This window comes from Rhagoletis pomonella, unplaced genomic scaffold (assembly GCF_013731165.1).
Source record: "Rhagoletis pomonella isolate Grant_MI unplaced genomic scaffold, Rhpom_1.0 Rhpom_scaffold_00013, whole genome shotgun sequence".
Lineage (NCBI taxonomy): Eukaryota > Metazoa > Arthropoda > Insecta > Diptera > Tephritidae > Rhagoletis > Rhagoletis pomonella.
Window position 1 is genome coordinate 5,385,959 of NW_023458567.1, and position 14,809 is coordinate 5,400,767.

The 14,809-nt window shown below is 39.4% G+C and overlaps 3 protein-coding genes across 16 annotated transcripts in view; 1 reads left to right on the top strand and 2 right to left on the bottom strand.

The window, feature by feature from the left end:
• The window catches only part of LOC118748606 (homeotic protein female sterile-like), a 42,716-nt gene extending 32,350 nt beyond the window's left edge, over window positions 1-10,366 (bottom strand). For 3 of the 13 annotated variants that reach the window (XM_036483167.1, XM_036483166.1, XM_036483154.1), the window contains exons 1-3: window positions 9,943-10,127; window positions 9,113-9,344; window positions 44-230 (exon numbers count right to left, since the gene is read on the bottom strand). The gene's annotated coding sequence lies outside the window, so the exon portion shown is untranslated. Of the gene's footprint in view, window positions 1-43; window positions 231-5,168; window positions 5,428-8,326; window positions 8,378-8,460; window positions 8,521-9,112; window positions 9,345-9,942; window positions 10,131-10,325 lie in introns of those variants that run through there. The other 10 variants (XM_036483158.1, XM_036483157.1, XM_036483155.1 and 7 more) reach the window with 10 other exon arrangements.
• A 1,686-nt stretch (window positions 10,367-12,052) lies between these two features.
• Window positions 12,053-13,060, top strand: LOC118748609 (28 kDa heat- and acid-stable phosphoprotein). The gene has a single exon (XM_036483171.1). The coding sequence runs from the start codon at window positions 12,293-12,295 to the stop codon at window positions 12,869-12,871; it is 579 nt and encodes a 192-aa protein (XP_036339064.1). The 5' UTR covers window positions 12,053-12,292; the 3' UTR covers window positions 12,872-13,060.
• A 323-nt stretch (window positions 13,061-13,383) lies between these two features.
• On the bottom strand, window positions 13,384-14,495 carry LOC118748608 (ribosomal RNA small subunit methyltransferase NEP1). 2 transcript variants are annotated; one of them, XM_036483168.1, is made up of 3 exons: window positions 14,388-14,495; window positions 14,096-14,332; window positions 13,384-14,039 (listed from the first exon to the last, which is right to left on the bottom strand). In XM_036483168.1, the coding sequence occupies exons 2-3, from the start codon at window positions 14,282-14,284 to the stop codon at window positions 13,437-13,439; spliced, it is 792 nt and encodes a 263-aa protein (XP_036339061.1). In that variant the 5' UTR covers window positions 14,285-14,332; window positions 14,388-14,495; the 3' UTR covers window positions 13,384-13,436. The 2 variants fall into 2 exon arrangements, with proteins under 2 accessions (XP_036339061.1, XP_036339062.1); XM_036483169.1 differs by having other exon boundaries at window positions 14,096-14,320; window positions 14,388-14,477.
• Between the last annotated feature and the right edge of the window lie 314 nt (window positions 14,496-14,809).

Here is a 14,809-nt window from a genome sequence, read left to right on the forward strand (position 1 = left end):
TTGGGATTGAAATTTAATTTTGTTATGTTGCATAAATACTCACCACACATTTAAGGCAACAGAAAAATAGTGTTCGGGATCAGCTCGAATAACTGCACATTTTCCCACTGTTTTCGGGCTAATCTGACTCTGTGTATACTTGCGAACTTAAAAAATGAGTGTAACAGTTTGGGGTTTCTTTTTATACTGCATACGCCCATGCAGATCAAGTCAATTAGGGAGGGATAAAACTGAAATAAATAGATATTTTTTAATTAATGTAAGAATTTTAAAAACTAATTGTTATTAATGTATCACTTAGGCAAATACATATATTCAATGAAATCCTGTCGTTTTCAAATATACGAAACCAGAACATATCCTAAATATGATTATTTTCTTTTTCCATGCGAATCACTAGCCAACTATTTATGATACACTCTTTGAAAAATGAATAAAAGAGAAAAATGTAGTGGAAAAAGAACACTCTTCATATCAGCTCATTTAACATTCCTTTCCCTAAGGCCCAAACCCGTCGGATGTGGGCTTTTCCTGAGCCTGCCGTTAGATGAGAATGCTGATCACCATGTGGTCGATTCACTGATTTTGACAAAAGTTAGTAAGCTGCTACTACAAAAACCACAGCGAGAGATCTTCGTCCGGTTTTCATTTTCTTAACCGAATTAAAAAAAGGAAAAGGTTATCAAAACATCGGATTTCTTTGGAAAATGTCAACCGATTTCTATAACACATTTTTTTAAAGGAAAGGTGTTACCTCAGTGGTGGTCCCATACTTGGTTTAGATCCAATCATTGAATCATAAAGATATTAACGATAATCTTAAATTTTTATCGGTGAATTTCGTATATGTACATAACGTTACCTTAATATAGAAAGGCCCTAACTCATTTTCTTTTCAAATCCAGTATTGTACAAAAGTCTGCCGATAACTCAGTAAGCACCTACTGGATATTAAAAATACCCTGCAGTGAAAAATTATCAATTGTTAAAACTAACCAACTTATAGTTAGCTTTTTGGCGAGATTTCGATTAATACCTCACTTTTAATTAGCTATGACAAAACCAACTTAAAGTGAATTGTAAAGTCGTGCAGGAGTCATGCAGACGCAATCGGGAGTTGGTTTTCTTTACAAGTTTCTATTAAATATCCTCATACAAAAATTACTTTCAATACACTTTTTTTCTGAACTTCGCAGATTCTTTTTCGTATTCAGGACAAATAAAAGGAAGATCGAAATTTTATACTATCATTTTGAAGTTATGTCTGACGGTGTTCGAATATGGGGCCACCCAGAGCAGAATATGTAAACAAATTTGAAATGTAATAAAATAAAGTAAATAAATAAGTAAATAAAAAAGTAAAAAAACAAAAAAATATTTTGTTTTTCTTATTGATATTTTATGTCCAAAAGTAGTTAGTTACAAGTTAGTTGACATGTAATGCAGAGGTATCCAGGTCTGACTTTTTTGCGGCCATCGCCCCACAAAAGTAGTTAGCTTTTTTCGAACAAAATACACAGTTAATAGTTAGCACTAGTGTTCGCGTAAACAGACTAAAGTTAGGTATAAGCTAACGTCACTCCCTGCAGGGTATCTTCTACAGCATAGTTACATTATCAAATAAAAACATCTTACTGAAGAAATAGTGGAACGGCCATATATTTCTGTTGCAAACATGGGTTTCACAAAAAACTTTAGAAACCCCTAGTTGAAAGCGTAATAACTGCGTACTGTTTTAAGGAAATTTTACAAGAACATTTCTTAGCCATTTCTTGTACTTTTCTTGAGAGCTGCCTTAAAGAAACATACATTTTTCATAGGGTCTTTCCATGAACCAAAAATACAAGATCACGTAAGAACGCAACGTTGTATTTGTAACTGGTTTTGAGAAAAAAGTTTGCGAAAGCGGGTTCGTCAGCTGAGCGTTTGTTTACATCACAAGCACCTCTATTTTACACTTTTATTCAAGTAAAGAAGAGTTAATTCAACATGACAACACATTTTAAAGCATTTTGTTGCATCATTTTACCTAAATTGTGCGTTTAAAGTGGCTGACAATAATTTTGGCTAATTTTGGTTTTCGTTGTTTTCTTTGCTTTGTTTACTTTTCGCGCGTTTTCCAGTGAAACAAGATGGCGTAGAACCCGCTAAAAAAATCGACTTTTTTCACTTTCTTGTTCTTACGTGATCTTGTGTCTTTCGTTCATGGGGTCTTTCTATATTAAGGTAACTACATATATTTACATATGTATAGGCTCGGAAAGAGTGGTTATGCCATGTTTGTCTCTACCCGTCGAATAGATGCCTTCTGATGTTTCTAAGGGTGCCTCTCTAATGCTAGTGCTTGTTCGCATTCTCCCTATAGTAGTAGTTGGGCAGAAATGGCTTGCTGGGCATGGATGATGTTAAGGCGACATCTTAAGATGCGGCACCGTTTTCATTGTACCGTCCCGCCATGTTATGAGGGTTTTGTCAGTCAAAAGCATTCCTGTGACGCAGAAAAGATTTTATCTGGCGGGGACTTTACCGCAGAACTCCACAGGCAACGATGGCCTACCAACTGTCATTTTGACGAGCAATATGATTGCAAGCAATAAGCGCTGACATATATTGCAGCCCATGAGAAATAATCGGTCTCCATTGGAAATATATGTATTTTGTGACATGGTTAGCACATCAGTGTGTTCCTGTGGAGACAGGGCCTTAGGCCCGTTTACATACAACTTTGGCGTTGCGTTGGCGTTGGCCTCGCTTCGACAGCTGACTATGAATACATCCATTTATATGAAAGTCTCCACATAACCAAAGTTGGGCAACGCCAACGCCAACACAACGCAGAAAGATGGCCAACTCTCAACTTTTCGCGCGCGTCGTTCGTCAGCTGTTCCAATTAATCAAAATTATGTGATTTAATTTTCATTTTTAATCAAATGCGGGCAAGAAATATAGTTTTTAAAGCAATTATTGATGTAAAATTTTGGTTTTCCTGCTGCTAATATGTTAATTTAGTGACCAAAGTATTCTCCGCTAAGCGTTCATTGTAGCAAGCACGGGCGTTACTCACGCTGCTGTCAAAGCGACGCCAGCGCCGACGCAACGCCAAAGTTGTATGTCAGTGATGTCCAACGTCGGCAGAACTCCATAAGCAAGTGCCCAGCGCTGGCAGAATTCCATATGCAAGTGCCCTGCACTGGGCATGACTGTTGTATGTGGACGGGCCTTTGTTTGTTGTTGTTGTTGTAGCGGCTACAACAACCCCGCCCAGGACGGTTGGTATCTCAGTAGTTGTCGTCAAGTTCCACTAACGGCAACCCTAGGAAGCGTGCAGCTTCTGTGGGGTTTGTCCACAGGGACAAGGCCGTTAGGGTTGTCGGGTTTTCCGGGCATGCGAAGAGATGTTTCGAGTCATGTGGGGTCTCTCCGCATGCCGGACACTCATTCGGCACATCCTCATTCAACCTACTCAGGTAGGAGTTCAACCTGCTGCAGTAGCCGGAGCGAAGTTGTGCAAGTGTTGTGCGTGTCTCCCGAGGCAGATGAAGCTCCGTCTCGTCTATGTCCGGGGGTGGTATGCCTAGATCGTCATTCACAGGTCTAGAGTCTACATAACTCGAGACTGAGTCCCTGTGAATGCCGTTCAGGGCCTGTCGGTAAGCTGTCGGGTCCAGAGGTTGCTTAATGAACCTCTGGACTTCGTCCGTCAGTTCATATAGACGGGCCTTTATTCACGCTTGGTGGCAATATTGCCCGACCTTGAAGGCGCAAAATCTACCAGCATTACCTTCCGCCGCCTTCTCAACCAGTGATAAAGTTGAAATTTGTTCATTTTTATAACAATAATCAACAATAAAATATTTACATATGTGAAATAAAAGCGCACCGAAAACAACCAATAAACTTCATCCATCCAACCAATTAGGCAGTATAGCCGCAGCAGTCGGAGCAGTGTTGCCAGATACTACTGGAATGCAGCAGACTTAATTTTTTCTCAATAGAGGAAACACTGTTCCTCCACCACCCCCCTTTTACATATCTTAAACGTTTATTTCTAAAATAACCGAGAGGTATATGTATACATTTTAAATATTTATTTTTTCAATTCTAAAACTATAAAAAAAAAACTTTAATTTTTTCTAGGAGTTGATTTAAAAAACTGTAAGCTTGCATAAAAAACTGTAATTTACAGTTAAAATTAATTAATTTATGTTTATTAGTTAATTTATGGCAACACTGGCTCGGTGCCAAGGGCGCATAAATTAATACCTACACACATATATGAATACACACTTGCCGCTTGCGCGAACTTACACACAATTCACACATAACAAACAAGTGAAAATAAAAAATAATTAATCGAAAAAAACATAAAGGAGCCGCGCGCTTTGTTAGTAGTAAAATGCTAAAACGCTACGTTGACAATTTTCAATATTGGAACTATCGGTTAAAATACATATTTACATATGTATGTATGTATGTTCAAATGTTAATATGTAAGAATTAATTGTTACTACAGAGATATTGCAGTATGTAGCTCTAACGCATTACAACTATGTATACTTAAATGTATGTACATAGGTGTGCCTCAATGTTTTTTTGCCATTCAGAAATTTGGCCAGGCACATAACCGGCCAGTAAAAATGGTGGTGTGCATATTCAAGATTTTGAATGTTAATACATTTATATATGTACTGACATATCGTCACCTGAAATTCAAAAAGACGTAACAAACATTAACGCAAAAATGCAAATCCATAATAACAAAATACAAAATTCACTTTTTTAATTTATATGATGGATTTCATCGAATTACAACTACCCAATTCATTTTATGAAAAAAATACATAAATAAAAATATCAGTCACGACCTTTTCCATTTCAGTTGCTGTTACGTCTTTTTGCATTTTAGGTGATGATATGTACATACACATGTACATAGATACTACATTTGTACATATGTATGTATGTTAACCAGTTCAATTGTGCTTCCTACACTAGCTTGTTAGTATTGACAATTCCTCAACCAACAAATTTAGTATCAATAAAAAAATGTTTTAATACAAAATATTTAAAATGATTGGTAAACCGCACAAGTGAACGGAAAACATGCATTATCCCATTCGATGACACAAATGTTTCAAACGAATGCAAACATTTGGCAGCGTACATACAACATTTTTTTTTTTTTCCCCCGTAAGCAAATTGTGTATCTTCGAAATTGACATTTCTCAAAATGCATCTTCCAGATACTCTGCCGCATCGGTACTATTAATAAGAACGGGAAAGTATTATTGACATTAAAAATCAGCTTGGATTATCTCCTTTTAACACTTTCAAGTTGCGTACGGCACGTCGCACATTATTAACTAGTACAGAAAGCCGAGACAGCGCGCACGAGCGCACGTAATCGTAGATACGTATGCATACACACGAACTCAATTGTATATGTATTTGGATTGTGTATGGCTTGCACGGGTATTCGCAGAGAGGATTCAGGGTGACAGCCACAGCCGTTCATTCGAATGCGGCCAATCGACCTACGAGTGCTGCCAGATTAAGCGTATTGAATTTCTACTGATCAACGAAATAGGTATTCGAAAATAATCGATCTAGGGGTTTTTCTGGCCTTCATTTGCCGGGTAAACTATAGTTTAAATAAATGATGGAAAGCTGGTGGACCCCCTTTTCAAAAATACACAATTTTAGGTGCGGGGGCCTTTTGGTTGTTAAGGGATTTAATATTAAAAGTTGTTTCAAAAAATAAATAAATAAATAAACACCGTCTTCGCTGGCGTTTGTGCGTTGAACACCTTTCTAAGTAAATCTTTCCGTGGACGAGGCCTTAGCCCACACCTCAAACAAATTACCCTTTTATTATCATTATCAGTCCAACGCTGACCCAAGTATTGTTGCGTAGAACACTTTGCTTAGTAGAACCTTCTTTATGCAAGGGCCCCCTTCGGCCGCGCTTTAATAAAATAAACTTCATCAGTCTAACTCCGGTTACACTGACCGAATGTCTCTCTGAAGACACCTGTCTTAACGGAAGCATGAAACCCCGTCCTTCTCTTTCATTTATTTTTTGGTTATTGTAATCTGGTAACATTCGTTCTTTGACAATCTGAAAGCCGCCATACGCTAATTGTAAATGAGTTAATCGAAATAGTAAATAAGGAAAATATAAATGAATTCCTATGAAAAAAAATTAACAAGTTAAAAAAGCTCTCTTTGTGTTGATTTGACCAATTAAATGTTGTCTACTACGCAAGTAAAAATTTTTTAATATCAAATATATTAAAACCCAAAAGACTTCCGCACTAAAAGTGTGGGACTACGGCCTTCCAATGGTGTCACTTTGTGAAATATTCAGTTATAAAGTTCCAACTTTAATGAAAGCCGGCTATTCCCTGTTGTTGTTGTTGTTGTAACGGCTACAACAACCCCGCCCAGATCGGCTAATATCTCAGTGGTTGTCAAGCTCCACTAACTGAAGCTCTAAGCGTGCAGCCTCAATAGGGTTTTCCGGGCATAAGAAAAGATGTTACGAGTCATGGGGTGCCTCTCCGCATGCCGGACACTCAATTGGCACATCTGCGTCTAGTCTGCTCAGGTATGAGTTTAACCTCCTGCAGTAGCCAGAGCGAAGGTGGGCTATTGTGGTTCTAGTCTCCCGAGGCAGATGAAGGACTCGACTGAAGGACTCGAGACTGACTCCCTGTGAATGCCGCTCAGTGCCTGTCGATAAGCCGACGGGTTCAGAGATTGTTTAATGAACCTCTGGACTTCGTCCGTCAGTTCGTAGAGATGCCTCCTGACGTGCCTGGGCGAGGGCTCTTCTGCAAGCAGTTGCCTAGCCTATGTGGGTGGCCACGTCTATGGATCCCTACATGAAATTGCTTGCAGAGCATTGTTGTATGTTGCCAGCAACGTTTCTTTGTCTTTGCCCCAAGTACTGCCGGCTAGCGACTTGAGGACCTTGTTGCGGCTCTGTACTTTGTTGACAATAGCGGTTGCGTGCACAGGGAAGGAGAGCAGACTGTCGAAGGTTACTCCGATTATTTTGGGGTTATTCACCGTCGGAATTGGTGCATCATCGACGTGAATTCCTAGCGGTAGCCTGATCTCCTTCGTCCAGGTGGTGAACAAGTTCGCGGATTTTGTAGGGGAGGGGGTTAAGCTCCTTGCAGGTCTAGGAGAAAGAGAATACTGTCACTGAATTATTTGGTCTTCGCTGTTTCAAACCAGAAAGTTTGGCGGTACCACGCCTTCTTAAGTTTTTTGTACCAGCCTCAAACTAACAGATACTTTTCGGAACGCAACCCCCACCACATTTAATCTCCAAATTGGGAGTGTCCTTTTCAAAGTGCACCATTTTTTTCAATTGCTTTTATAACCAACTACCAACAAATCGACTACTTCGACTTGAACCCGACACACCTAACTACCCACCTATTTACATGTCCTCTTAAAAATATTCAATTATTAAGACATACGTACTTTAACCCTACTTCTCTATACACCAATCAAGAAATTTTAGTATTCTTTCGGTTCACAAGGTAATAGTTTGGTTTTCTTCCATTTTGCCCAGTACGTTCTCACTCGGTGAAAATTCCGTTGCGGATCAGGGGATTTTACTAAACACAACGCAAGCGATTTGATCAAACGTCAACATGGCGGCAAGAAAATGGAAAAAATTTAATTTTTGTTCAATTTTCGCCTCAAGCGGCTTGTCAAACCAACACAAATGCTATGAAGCATAGGGATATTTCGTTTTTTTTTTTTGTCAAGCCGCTTGTTGTGTATCGAACTTAATTGAAAAGTATGTAACTGGTGTTTGGAGAACTATTTGATTCCAGGTGGCAGCATTGCTGCGCTAAGCGATGACAAACAGCACCAGCAACAGCGACAGTGGCACAACACACAAATGGCCGCAACGATTCACTTTTGTACAGTAGAGTCAACGCTTCGGACAAACTCGGAATTTCCATTCGTTACTTTTTTGTTGTTGTTGTTGTCGTAGTGTTGTCTGCCCACTGACACTGCTTTGTTGTTTCATATTCGTATGGGTGGCTCATCGTACGTTCATTCTTTTCGTCTTTTCTCCACTCGCTGACAGCCGCAGCTACTCGCTAGTTTGATTATCGAAATTAAAACTCGTTCATTCCACCGCACACCACCACCGACACTACCAATCAAAAATCAAGGTAACAACATCACACATCGTTCAAGTTCGAACTCATCGTGGCGCACCGACGAGAGGAAGTGAAATTTTTCATTCAAATCATATCCAGGTCTCACTCGTTTTCATGCACTTTCATTGCAAATTTACCTAACAAAACACATCAAATCCATATCAATTTTACATTTAATGTGTAGAGCGACATTTCCCATACTGGTACTTGAAACAAATTTCTATGTAAATTTTATTAAATTAACACAAAAACTTATTTGCAAAAAACCTACTTCGCTTCGTCTTTCCACACACACACTTTACACAGAAGCAAAATGAACGACAGACGTGATTGAGAAAAGCGAAAAACTTATAACAAAAGCACACAGGGTGCCGACAAACCTAACGAGTAAAAGAACCAGCGAATAACCCCCAAAAATATTTATGACATTAGCTATCACTCTTTCTCCACTGATATTAGCGAGGATTAGCGGAATGTGAAATGCAAACAGCAATTTGTATAGAGAAAAGGATAAATAGTTGTATTTGTGGGGCCAAAAATTCGAAATCGAAAGCATGAGACGCTTTGGGGCTTTCGTCTGGAGCCGATATAACCGCAATAGCCTTTCAAAATTACAAAACCATACAATTAAATACTGTCAGCGGACTATAAAAACAAATATAGTAACTTTCTAAATGCTATAACACAAAAGATTCAAGTGAAATTGGCACACTGAGTTCATTCGTAAGCGCTCAACTTATCCGCGAATAACCACAAATTATACAAAGTTTTTTCTGTGTGCTTCGTAGAAGGGGCTATGTAGAATTGGCGCGAAAGAAAAGATTGCCGCATGAACTTTCGGAGAAAAAATGTTACAATGTATACAGAGGGATTCAAGCGAATCACATTTCAAATTAAAATAGCTTCAACTAAGTAATAATTACCTGCTTTCGCAATTTTAAATCCAAATTACTGCGTGTTATGAGCGCAGTTCTTGTGTACAAACATATGTATCAAATTTGTTTCATTTAGCTACTTTTTTTATCGGATAATCCGATATTTTGTTGAGTTAGTATTTATATCTACACACAAATATGCCTTTAACAACCGAGTTTCCATGTATTAACTCGATAATTTCAATTGCTCTTTAACACTTATTGTTGATGGCAAATATTGCTAAAAAGTGAAACACGGAAAAGCCAACAAATTGAGTATGTACTCATAATATTATACAAGATCAACACTTCATTCCGCCCTCGAAGAGGAGCAGTGCCATTACAACAACAAGCAGGCCGCGCTAAAATCGAACACAAGTACCACGGCGAATTGCACATTTTGACGGCATTGCGGCTGTTGCTACGTTTGCCACTGTCACTATACCTTAGGCGTGCTTACAGCCCGCACCCACTTTTCCTCTCCGACCCACAACAATAACAAAAAAGCTGTAGGTTCACAAAGAATAACTCCAAAAACGTACGCCGTAAACGCACACATCAGCCCATACCAATGTAGGGCTCATCATCATCACCATAATCATCTTCATAACGCCAGTGGCAATGGTAGCAATCGCCGCACTACCGCCATTGACAGCAACAACACAACGCAGCAAAACCGAGTGAAATTTCATTTTTTTCTGCTTCTTTTCGGTCCTCTTTCGTCTTCGCGTAGTTTCTGCTTCTTCACACTGCGGCCTGATCTGGTGCTTCTGTTGATTGTCCAGCGGAGTCGCACTTTTTCAAACACAATTTCCTGAAGTAAAACCACGCGCACTCACCAAATTTCACAAGCCAACGCTGAAGAAAGCTTTTAGCTACACGTTTTTCATAAATTGCAATTTATCCTCACAATTTTTACCATATATTTTTGCAATTTTCAGCACGTACGCGTTGCGATCGAGACGCGCGTTTGCAAGCCGTCAAATATACAATTTTCGAACATGGTCGAACATATAACGATTTCACTTGTCGAAGTGCGAGTAATAATGCACAATACACAGGTTGAAAAGAGATAAATAGCTGATCATGAGTATGTGTACTAAAAACGAAAACGAAACAAAATGGCTGTCATAGTACGATTTTAGGAAATTAATTTTTAACTTCGTTGGGACGGCAATACGATTATAAATATTATTGAATGCACTTTTATTTAGATTAATACATTATCAAAAGTCACAAACTTCAATCGCCTTGTAAAAAGAACAACATAACGTTCGAATTTGTGGCGAACACGCAGTGCACTTCATGACAACGAATTTATTTCATCACGACGAACACAAAATTCAGGGTACAGGGTGACTAATAGTATGTGAACAGTATTCAAGGCGCTGTTGCAGGGGTGGACCCCAAATCCGCAATTGCTCCTTATTTTAGTACAAAAGGTTCAGTTGAAATAAAGTCGGTTGCATGAAAAAAAAATTAAAATTTCGATACATGTATTTTGGGACATAAATTGTAGATTAAACTATCCAACATGTGTGACAAACGTGAATCAACAACTCCAGTAGCCAGTTTCTGTAACTCTTCTCTACCGATTACTTCTCTACTGGTAGAGAATATACGTCATTCTCTTAGACTGCGTTTATACACGAAAACTTTTGTCGCCGCGATTTTACACATTCCCTTTTGGTGTTGCTCGTTTCATTTACACACTGCGATTTGTGTGTATGCAATTGTTGTTGTCAGCTGTGAACAGCGGTTCAATTTACACAGACGAACGAGAGCACAAAGCGTGTTGCCCGAGCACGAGCAACTCGGTGCCCCTCTCCTTTCCTCGTCGCGCTCTCTCCAACAAACGTCGAGTTGCGGCAACAAATATCGCCGTGTGTAAATGAGCACTAATAGTCATTAGCAGTAGAGAACAAGGCGGCGAATTCATATCTCAATTCGCTTTGGTAGAGAATTGTTACAGAAACGAGCTACAGATCATGCAAGCGGCCATCGTTGTATTTGTAATCGAATTTTAGAAAAAAGTTTTTGTAGCGTTTTTGATGTTTTTCCGTTTTATTAACATCGTCTTCTATCGGTTCGAGGTGGCTTTTTTTAGCAATTTGTTGTGTTTTATGGACGATTTTAATTGTAGTTTTTATTTATTACAAATTTATGATATAAAATGAAATGCTTTGAGATTGGAACAAGTTTGTTTGGTATGCTGTTACAACGACACAACTTTTTTGTATCCCATTAGTTTTCATATTGCTACTCATTTGGTCCGTGCGCTGAAAAACTGGCCCTTAAGGCGAAATTAGTCAACGAGGAACATATCAAATTTACTGTTGATAGGGAGAGAGAAGCAAGGCCAACGTCACCGCCATGCGGTGGCGAGTTTTCGTTAACACGAAAATCCCATAGACTGGCTTCACACAGAGAAACCTTTGTTGCTCATTTTCTGTAACTTCTCTTTTGGTTTTGCCCATCGCTTTCATACAGACCAATTATTGTTGTCAGCTGTGAACGGCCAACTAGAATTTTCCAGACGAACGATAGCACAAAGCGTGTTTCCCGAGCACGAGCAATCGGCGCCCTTCCTCGTCAGTCCCTCTATCACAAGTAACGAGCTGCCGCGACAAAAGTTTCTCTGTCTGAACCTAGACATAAGGTAGATCGTGCCTGCGTGAACGTACGTTTACGCTTCGTCGTTGACTAATTTCGCCTTTATAAGAGCCGTATTTATCAAAATATTCTTAGCTTAAAAATCCTTCAATTATTTAGAATTTAATCATAAACACTGCAACTCTCCTAATACAGTTCTTATTGGACTTGGAGTTTTTATTGGGATCACTACCAAATTCGTGTTGGGACTAATTTTACCCATAACAAAATGTCAAAAAAAGTTTGAACTCACCCTGTACTTCCGGCAGTGCGTTCCAATGAATTTTTCCAGCCTGATGACATTTCTTTTTGATCTCATTCTCATCGAAATTGCTAATAAAATATTTTGACAGAATTGCGAGGTGGAACGTGTGAAACCCAAAATATTCTATTAAAGAATAATTGCACTTCATTTTCGCACAAAAATCCGCAAACTCATAAGCCCAGCAATATTTCGATCGCTGAGTAGCTGCTGCCATTACAGTTGACGTATTTATATCCTACGTCACCACCGATTGACCAGCACATAGCTGTAAAATGCCACGCGGAAAATATGTGAACCACAAGGGTAGGAGCCGTCACTTCACTTCGCCGGAAGAATTGGCAAGTGCACGCGATGAATCCAGCGAGGAGGATACTTCTTCAGAAGAAGAGGGCGGCAATGATGAAGCTGCAGGTACTAGCAAGGCAGCACGCGTCAAACCGAAGCCACGCGCAAAGAAGACCAGTGGGGGTGGTGGCAGTAGCGACGAAGACTCTGATGAAGAGTCCTCGGAGGAAGACGATCGCGATGCACGTAAAGGTGTTGCTTCACTCATTGAAATCGAGAACCCGAATCGTGCAACAAAGAAGGCTACACAAAAGTTGTCCAATTTAAAGTTGGAGGGAGCAGCACCTTCCAAACCAGAACTCACAAGGCGTGAACGTGAACAAATTGAAAAGCAAAAAGCGCGAGCGCGTTACGAAAAACTGCACGCTGAAGGCAAAACGACTGAAGCTAAAGCGGATTTGGCACGATTGGCGCTTATACGTCAACAGCGTGCTGATGCAGCAGCTAAGCGGGAAGCTGAAAAGAAGGCAGTGGAAGAGAAGAAGACGAGCGGCAATAAGGCATAGAACCGCGTTCGGCTGCCAGCCCATTTACCTGGGAAAGCGGCAATTCACTACGAGTTTTAACTTTCATTAGTTTTTTATGTTATTTTTAACTTGAATGCGAATGCTATGTAGAGATGCTTTATTTTGAACAGGGCATACCGGAAAACGTTTTTATAGCCGAATAAACATAACCATCCACTTATTACAGCACATATTAATAATTACTAATACAAGAAAATTTAGTGTAGTAAAAACGCGGTTGTTTCCTTTGTGCAGCGTGTGAGTAGGAGTTTGCGGTAAACAAGAATCAATAGCAAATGATGAACGTTATTACGTTCCCACGACCATATGGCCAAGGACTGTCACTCCAGCATCACTCCCTCCCGAAAAACTCTGGGTAATTTGTATTGTGCTACAACAACAACATGAACGCTATTATGAAATTATCATCGAGGCTCTTCGTAGCAAATGCTTGTGAATTGGAATGCAAATTTAACCCCGAACAATAACAATGAACAAAGTAACAACTGCTGTTTTATAATTTTTTTACCTAATCGCTAAGTAAACTCTTTATTATAATACAGTTTCAAACAACTCCCCAAACTTCCTCGAAGGCGCTGCATAGCTTACTGCATGCAATTGCAGCTGACAGCGGATAGTTGCTAATCGAGAATAAACCTTCCGTGTAGTCAGGATTGAGAATACCATGCGCGAATGCACCGACGACTAGCACTATAGGCTCCTCAGCTGGTTCGTCTGTGTTCTCGCCCTCCTTTTGCACTCTTGGTACCAATTCTCGACAGTTCGAAACAAGTTTGCCCGAAAACGACATGGCATATTTTTTACAGCCCACTGGCACATGATCCGTAATAGGATTCTTTATAACCTTCATCAACATGGCAGAGGTGTCATTAGCTCGTACAGAGAATTTGTGCAGCAATTGCACCATTAAGCCGGCAAAGCGTTTGAATGTACGCGGTATACGAGTTTGTGGATTGATTTCGATAAGCACATTCTTCTCTGTACGTACATATACCTGTAACAAACCGGCGCGATTCAACGGTGAATCGAAGAGCATTAACAAACATTGGTGGGTTATATCCGGACGACATTTTCCAGGATCACGATTATTTTTGCGCAAAATATTTTGATGATCGTCGCAGTTAAGCAGCTCGAAAACTTTACCGACCTGAAAATGTTAGGATATACCAATATTTTTTTTTTCGCTACCCAACTGTTGCATACCTTTACGGTCTCCAACTGTGCACCCTCTAACACAATTATCAGGCGCTTCTCCAATGCACGAATGTGTGTAGTCTCTAAGTGTTTTTTCTTCAAATCAAATTCGGGATCATCTTGTCCAGCAGGACCTTGAAATTTACGTTTTCTTTTCACGCCTTTGCCATTTTGGCTAAACACTTTATTGCCGCCCATGTTGTATTACAAATTCCGTCAAATCTTTAAAATCTGCTGCAAGTAGATCTTGATTTTTTTAATGTAATGTTTTGTAAAAGTTTATTTATATTTGACTATTTACAACTAATGATGCACGTGGAGGATCGCCTCATCAACCGTGTCTTCAACGAAAAAAAGTGGTAAAAAATAAACAAATGTGGACAGCCTTGGGCGTATTTAAAATGTCAAATGCAGGAGACGAATTCATACAAGGTGTTGTTAGAACAGCTGGGATTTTCGCTACCGAGATTCTGAATTCTGAATGTCAAAATCAAGGCGAATTTATACAAGGTGGAGTCATGAACCAATTAGAACAGATCTGACCGGTTGAGAAGCAGCCATTTGTAATAGCAATTGAGAAAAAAGTGTGTGACGTTCGTAATTTTGAAGTTTACTATTTCTGTTTTGCTTCTTTCTTTATGTGTATTTTGTCGGTGGTTTATTTCAGTGATTTTTGAGTGATTTTTTGTGCAAATGTAATTAAAATGAAGTGCGCAGTGATTG